We start from the raw sequence: 8,098 nt of genomic DNA, 5'->3' as shown, positions 1-8,098 counted from the left end.
CTATTTACTTGCTAGAGGAAAACCATGCCTTCACATCGCGGTTTTGCAAACTCTTTACTTCATTCTTGGGTTAAAAACTACTGATATAAATTAATGATTCTTTTTATCCCTGGGGAGGGAAATCCTGAGCCTAGGTCATATCTGGCACCGCCAGCCCCGCAAGGTCCCAGAAAATCAGCGCGCGCGACGCTGTTAAACAAGCAGCGACCTCGGGGCGTGGCCGGGGCGTGGTCTGTGGAGGCCCCGCCCCCACACGCCTATCGGCGCTCGGTGCGGGCCCTGACGTCACTCTTGTCAGGGCCGTGGCACATGGGCTGCCGGATGCGCTGAGCCGGGCTGCGGGCCGCGGAGCGCGGGGAGCAGCGGCCGCCGGCGCGGGCGGGGGTGGGGCGGGTCGGCGCCGCCTCGGGACTGCGCGCGGGGCCGGGCCGCGCCGTGCTTTCCAGGCCGTTCTGCAGCCTACATTTCTTTCTTTCTTTTTTTTTTTCTTCCGATTTTGAACATTTTGCAAGACGAAGGGTTCCAGGCAGGTGACAGCATCTTGCGGTTGCCCAGGACCCTGCAGGCACTTCGCGCGCTCTCCTGGGACCCTGTGCACCGGGAAGCCGAAAGTTGCTTCCGGTTTTTTTAATATTTTGTATGCAGATGTATTTAGAAAGATAAAAGTAAGAAAGAAATTTTTTTTCCTTCCCTTGTCTGCACCGCTTGGAAAGCGAGTACTTTTGGCAAAGGACGGAGGAAGAGCTCTGCAACATTTCTGGGACCGGTTAGCTTTCTTGAAAAAAAAAAATTGAGTGCATCGCGATGGAGAAAATGTCCCGACAGCTCCCCCTGAACCCCACGTTTATCCCGCCTCCCTACGGCGTGCTCAGGTCTCTGCTGGAAAACCCGCTGAAGCTCCCCCTCCACCAGGACGACGGTGAGCCCGCTGCGCTCCCGGGGTCCCCGCGCCGCGCCTCCGCCGGCCGGCTGCAACGTGTGCCCTCCGCGCCCCGCTGCGCTGCTGAGGTCTGGGTGTGCACCCGTCCCCTCCCCCCTTCCTCCTCAATAAAAAGCGGGGCGTCTTTTCCAAGCATCATTTAAAATAGTGCTGGAGACCTGGCTCGGGCTCCCCGTTCGCTCCCGCGCGGCGCAGGTGGCAGGTAAAGCTGGCAGGTCGGGGTTCCTTCCGGAGGACGGGGCGCAGCGCCCGCGGAGGGCGGAGCGGCCAGGGCTGCTAGGAGAAATCCCGGGGAGGGGGTCTGGAGGGAGAGGGTCTGACCGCGTTGGGGTTGTGCTTGTGGTGTTGGGTCGTAATGGGGGTTCTCCGGTGAGAGCCGCACGCGTGGGTCCCGCCGTGGAGGTCGCTGAGGCCCGGCCGGGGGAGGGGTCCCCGAGGGCCACGCGCACGCCCCGCGGCGCCGACACTTTCCTGCGCGCTTTTCCTGGTGGGAGGGGAGAGCGGAGCAGGCTCACGTGTACCCGCGCAGGAGCCTCCTCCGGCGCAAGCCCTTTCTTGGTAAGTCCCAGACCTTGTTCCCTCCCTCGGTAACCTCGGCTGTGGCGGGAGAGGTGGGTTGTGTGGGATGAGCGGGAAACGTAGTCGATCCCCCCACACACGGGTTTGTCGTCTGGGTAGAAGTGGTTTTGGTGTCACGGCCCTGACTGCACATCACGCGGCTCTTGCATAAAGTGTGGGAAGATTAATAGGCTATCGAGAGCTTGGGAGTATTTCCTGTCTTTCCTAGAAGTGGACAACCTGTTGCACTACGAGAGTTGGGGTGCTGTGGTTGCATCCTGCTGATTGTAATCCTCCCACCCCACCCCCCAGGTACAGCACTTGGGGGGACGGGGCTGCCGGCAGGCTGTGCGTTGGTGGGTGTTTTAAGTCAGATTCTCAGATGAACCTGTGGAGTGGTAGAATGGATTGCAGTGGAGGCTGTTTCTCTCAGGGGAGAAAAAAAAAAGCTAGAAGCAAATTCCTTAATCCCAGATTTCACCCACGCCTGAGTACGAGGATTGGCAAAACCCAGACCTAATCTGGTGAGCACTGTTTCCAGGTAGGACATAGCTGCAGGCTTCCATCCTTGGGTTGTAGAATGATTCACCTTTTCCTGTAGCCCTGCTTTGGATGGGCTGCATAGAGGTGTGCTTTTTGTGAATTGACCAATACTTAGGTGTTTGGGGAGAGAAAGGAGAAGGCACTTCTGTTTATTTACTGCTTTTCTAAGAGATACGGTGTGCCCTGGTGGCTCTCAGACATTCTCAGTTTTCTTCTCTGGTTCTTCAGACCCTCCATGTATTCCTTGGGCACGTGGCTAATTGCTTTTTGCAAGGTTACTGGGATATTTTTGAGATAATGTTTGGAAACACTCGGGCATATTTTAGGTGCACAATACCTGGTATTAAAGAAGGGTGGAGAAACTGGCTTAACCAAGGCAGAGAGCACCATCTATTTCCCTGCTTTTATGAATCTGAATGATCACGTACTGTTCCACTGACACACATCTGGAAGAGAAACCAAGCCTGGTGATTTAAGGCTTTCTTCAAAGCCAGGGCGGGTGATCTTTCCCCTGTAGATTTAAAGTACTTACCTCCTCCGATAATACCCCGAAGACCGGTCTCTTGTTTTTAGCCTAGATCAGCCATGGACTAGGGCTTTCTTTCCAAGGTAAATAGGAAGAAGTTGAAAATCAGGCATAGATCCATGTCCTGCCTGATTATTTCACTCCAAATCCACAGTTCACAGCAGCCAGAGAGGTCGCTTTGTAACAGAGGCTGGGAAGGGTGATACAAGAGCAACTCTTGCTTGCTTGTTTGCTTGCTTGCTTTCTTAATCCAACTTTCCCTTCTTCTACAGCATTTAGCAAGGACAAAGACAAGGAGAAGAAGCTGGATGATGAGAGCAACAGCCCGACGGTCCCCCAGTCGGCCTTCTTGGGGCCCACCTTATGGGACAAAACCCTTCCCTATGACGGAGATACTTTCCAATTGGAGTACATGGACCTGGAGGAATTCCTGTCTGAAAACGGCATCCCCCCCAGCCCATCTCAGCACGACCACAGCCCGCACCCGCCTGGCCTGCAGCCGGCCGCCTCCACGGCCCCCTCGGTCATGGACCTCAGCAGCCGGGCCTCAGCACCCCTTCACCCCGGCATCCCGTCTCCAAACTGCATGCAGAGCCCCATCAGACCAGGTACTTTCCTAGGGCTCTGGCTTCAGATGGGAGGGAAAGCAAAGGGGAGGGGCTGGAGGTGTGTGGCGGGGAGGGCAAGGGCTCTGGCATGAGCTCTAACACTTGGGAGGTTGGACTGGGCCTCTGCTTCACCCCTGGTGGAGTGTCTTCCCACTTCAGTAGGCATCTGAATGTCTCACTTGGAGTGCCAACTAAATGCAGACTCTGTGATTTTTCAGGTCTGGGGTGAGATCCCAGGAACATGCGTTTTAAACAGCTCCCCTTAGGTTTCTGAATAACTGCTCCAATGGCTGTAGGTTAAGATGCACCGCCCTGTGGCTTGTGATTCAGGTGACTGAAGCATACATCTTATCTCTTATCTCTCCTTCTTTCCCCTGATATGTAGATGATAGTGTCTTGCTGGGGTCTTGCTGGATGATTTGGGTAGGTTTTCTGTAGGGCTTTGTTTGCCTACTTCATTCTTCTCTGGCCTGAAACAGAAAAAAAAAATGAGAGTAAGCCTGTAGGGCAGATAATTTTTTCATCTTGTTTTGTCTTTGATTGAAAACTAGAACCCAAAAATCCAAAAGCAGGCTCTTATATTAACTTAGGAAGCTTAGCGTCCCCTCTGTTAGTACCAGGCTCTCTCTCACTCATTCTTTCTGTCTCTGTCTTTCTCTGTCTCTCATTACTATTCCTATGAAGCAAACTGCTCTTACCTTTTTTTCATTTTCATACCTAATCTACTTTTATCACAGCCAAAAGACTGCATAGTCATCTATAAATGATGCTGAAATGCTACATAGAATCATCACCGTGGGGGACAAGAGCTTCAAAACCCATGGCAAAATGCTCAGAGATAGACTCAAGCCAGGGGAACCCTGGGTTTGTGTCTTCAGCACCCCAGAGTACAAAATGAGCAGGAAGAAAGAAGATCATTTCATGTGCACAGGAAATCGGGAACAAAGATTCAGCCTGGGAGAATGACAGGAAGGTCACAGAGCAGAGGGCTGTCACCGCAGGAGGAGACAGAAAGCAGGACAAAGTGAGACTTGTCTTAGGGATGATTATTGAACTCCATGTCCTCAGCTCCTGCAGAAATTTCTGTGACACACAGAGTGAGATTTAACTGGGAGGAAATAAAGGAGGAAGAGAAACCCCTTGCTTTGATATGTGAGGATTGGAGTTAAGGTTCGGTCTTCCAGACAGCTCTGAGCTTTCAAAGCTCTTACCTCTTCTTTCCAGTGCATGTTCAATGATAGCTCACTGGCTTCCATGGAATGCAGTCTGTTCCTGCAGCCGCCCCCTGAGAAACTGAGCAGCAACTCTTCCGTGTGACCTAAACAGACAGCATGAAAATGCATGGTGCTCTCTAAGTAGGAAGACGGGGAAAGGAAGCAGAACCCTAGTGAGTGAGGACACGAGAGCCTCAGTTGTTGTGCAGTGAGGCCCCTGACTCTTCATAACTTCATGACTCTCAAAACTGACATCGCCTCTTGGGCCCTTGGCTTTCCTTGGGTAGACGGTGTAGTATCTGTTGGGTAAGACTGCTGTGAAAATCAGAGGCGACATGTCTAGGGGTCACATGAGTGGTACTGAGTGTTCTGTTATTGGACTGGCTGTGACCCTGTTCTGTCTGTGGACTTGGACTTTCATTCGAATCCTTGCCTTCTCTAATATCTTCACAAAATAATTATGTACATTGTGTCATCTCCCTCTGCCAGGAAATATAAGGGAGCTTGGCTCAATAGTTACTGGATTGCCTGAAAGTTATTGGATCAGAATTTGAAGCTTAAGTAACTTGTAAGAGTCCTTTAGAGTCTGTATTGCCCGGTCACTCTCAGAACCTTTGGGATGCCCCAGTCACTGTTGGAAGCAGTGGGCGTCATTGTGTTATGTCAGGAGACACATCCTAAGGGGCTGAAAGTAAGCTCTTTATTTAAAACTCTGTAATTGCAGCGCTCTGAGGGGCTGAAGCAGGAGGATTTCTAGCGCAAGCACCATCTGGGCTACTTAGTGACTTAGTAAGACTGTCTCAAAATTAAGAAAAAATAATTGTATAGAAGAGGTCTGAGAGTATAGTTCGATATGAAGATCCAGGGTTCCATCCCCATTATCACAATAATAATAATAATAATAATAATAATAATAATGGAAATAAACTTCAAATAATTTTCTTCTTTGAATTGAAAACTTAATGCCCTAAATCTGACCAGAGAAAAGAAAAGGGGGGATGAAAGGGGTTGAAGGAAAGGAAAAGCAAAAGGATCAAGTTATGTATCATGAACGTGTACAAATTCCGTCTAATGAATGTGAGCATTATGGATGCATCCCTAAAATATACCAATAAACTTTATCTGAAGAGAAAGGAAAGCTCAGTGGCTTAACAGAAAAGTTAAAAAGGGAAAGGTCTGCTTTATGCTGGTCATTGTAGCGGTGACCACACAGGAGGAGCTCCCAGGGCCGTGGGCTCCACGGCTGCGGACTGGAAGCCGGACTGCAAAGGAACGACGTTCCTGATTATTCCGTGTAGCTCACAGGAATGACCAGAATAGAAGTACCAAGTGAATCTTGAGGAAAATAAGTCCTCAGAAGGGAACGGCACAGATGCAGCCTGGAACATTCTGGGAACTGCATAATTTCAGTCTCCACTGGGTTTTCTCAACCTTGGCTGTATGACTGGGTAAGTCCTATAGGATACCGTCCTGTGTGTTGTAGGACGTCTAATGACATCCCTGTCTCTACACACTAGATGACCTGCCCTCCAGCTGTGACAAGTAAAAGCCACCTCCAGTCCCTTCTCAATGTGGCCTGGGGATAAAGTCTTTCCCCGTTAAGAACCAGTCATCCATAGCTTCAGTTGAACAGAAAAATCAGGATTTAATCCAGAGTTCTATCCTACCAATGGGTGCTTTTTACTTCCTGTAAAACTTTGTGCAAAGGCTTTTGGGAGCCATTAGGTTGACAAAAAAAAAAAAAAAAAAAGTATATTAATGAGCATCCTTACGCACTCTTAACTAATAAAACTAAGTCACCGATCTAATCAGGAGATCATTGCAGAGGAAGTCACCAAACACTGAGTTTTTGGCCCTCTGCCCAACACGGGTCTTCTGAGGTGTGCTCCGTGGCGTGGAGCTGTTAGTGCGCTCTGTCTGGTTGAAAGCAAATGAAGACAGAAACGGACAAATGATGTGTCAGGAAGTCTACCTCAAGGTGTGTTGGGATGACACCATGAACATTCTCAGGAATTCCCACAACGATCTGCCACCATGCGCCCCAGCCTTCTTTCCTATTTCGTGCATCTCAACCCATTTCCTCTGCCCAGCTCCTGCACCAGAGAACAAGTCAACTATCTAAAGAAACGCACCCATCTGTGTGGACTACTCCCGGGACCCAAGGAAGCTTGATGCGAGCATGTGCGCTTGCCAAGATGTTAGGGGTAGAGAGTGGTGCTTCGTGGACACTGGAGCTACCTGCCCAGGCTTCCAGGGGTCTGAGGTGCAGCATTCTGGCTGTTTCCCCTCATCTGGGATGGTGACAGTCATTCTGAATGTTTCTGTGTTTGCATTGCAGATGCTGTCGGAGGTGGCATGGGGGGGGTGCCCTCCTGGAGGCATGTGCTGGGTACCAGGAAAAATAAGAATCTGTTTGCCCTGAGAATTGAGCAATTGGTTTAAGGACAGCTGTCCCTTTAGGGAAAGTCATCTATAGCAGACAAAGGCAGAGTTATTTTTAAACTCTGTGCTTGTAAAGCTAGATTTGAAGCCGTTTCCTCTGGTGGTTTTTCTTTGAATAGCTTCGGGGTGTCCTACCACTGTGAGGGCCATATTCAGCTAAGAATTAAGAAGGCCATCTTTCCAAGCACAGAGACCAGACTCTGATCAAGCCCAGGTGCAGGGTAGAGTGCAGCTCTTCACGTGTGGTTAAGTGTGTGAAGAGCAGGTATTGGGGGAAGCACAAGACAAGGGGTTGGGGACAGCCCGCTGTCACTTTGCAGGGTGGCATCTGTGCCCTCTTTCTGCTAGCTGCCCTTCATGAATGGAAGGAGAATGCCAGTGAGTGGGATCAGTGTAATGACAGAAGGGCGCTCCGTGCTGGTGATTTGGGGGTTATGCGAGGTCCTCCTGGGGCAAGAAGAGTCTCTTTCTACTGGCAAAATCATGAGATGTGGCTCCTCTGAAGGGTATGCAGGGCCGATGTTCTCTCATCCAGCAAGCAGACAGCAGGTGTGGCCCTGGGAGTGACAGCTTCCGCACACAGCACCTCCTGCACCTCAGAAGTGGTTCTTATGCATCAGAATGGAGGGTCAGCAAAGGAGGGGAGGGAAGTAGGGAGAGAGGGAGGGAGGAAAGGAGGGAGGGAGGGAAAAAGAGAAGGAGGGAGGGAGGGGGAGGGAGGCCACCTTGTTCTGGAGCTAGGCGAGCTGTTTCCCTGTCCCCCGTTCCCATAGAGGACAGGCTTGCCCTGTCCCCTTGCCACATCACGTGGCTGGAGTGCACAGGGCAGCAGTCCCTAGCCTGTGGCAAGGGGCATTTCGGGTAGGCGTGGAAATCAAGGCCACTTGGAGGGTGGCAGTGTAGGCCTGGCCCCGTGACTAGGGTTTTCATCACGGACTCTCTATCGTCATGTGACAGCTTCTCAACCTCATTAAGCCTCAGTTTACTCACCTGTAGAGTGGAGACTGTGGTCGTTGTCCAATGGGATTTTAGAGCAGCAAATCAAGATGACACATGCAAAGTGTGTCCCTGTACCTGGCACGCACATGCGAGGTGCATAGAGCCCCTATGAGGGGAATGATACGTGGGCAGGGACAAGAGTATCAGGCTCCCAACGCACACGCCCCCAGTTAGGGATGTACTCATCCAGTCCTCTTCCCTCTGCAAAAATAGGACCCCAACCCCAAGCCCCACACTCACGGAGCACAGCCTGACCTTTCTTTCCCCC

The 8,098-nt window shown here is 51.0% G+C and overlaps 1 protein-coding gene across 5 annotated transcripts in view; it reads left to right on the top strand.

Moving 5' to 3' along the window:
• Positions 1 to 388: 388 nt before the first annotated feature.
• Positions 389 to 8,098, top strand: part of Hlf (HLF, PAR bZIP transcription factor) — a 56,702-nt gene continuing 48,992 nt past the window's right edge. For 3 of the 5 annotated variants that reach the window (XM_004645284.2, XM_023705493.1, XM_023705494.1), the window contains exons 1-2: positions 389 to 919; positions 2,840 to 3,175. In XM_004645284.2, the coding sequence (XP_004645341.1) occupies positions 805 to 919; positions 2,840 to 3,175 (451 nt within the window). In that variant the 5' untranslated portion in view covers positions 389 to 804. Of the gene's footprint in view, positions 920 to 1,338; positions 1,499 to 1,727; positions 1,811 to 2,839; positions 3,176 to 8,098 lie in introns of those variants that run through there. The other 2 variants (XM_023705495.1, XM_004645286.2) reach the window with 2 other exon arrangements.

Source organism: Octodon degus, unplaced genomic scaffold (assembly GCF_000260255.1).
Source record: "Octodon degus isolate 3935 unplaced genomic scaffold, OctDeg1.0 scaffold00222, whole genome shotgun sequence".
Lineage (NCBI taxonomy): Eukaryota > Metazoa > Chordata > Mammalia > Rodentia > Octodontidae > Octodon > Octodon degus.
This window is presented reverse-complemented; position numbering and strand designations above follow the sequence as displayed.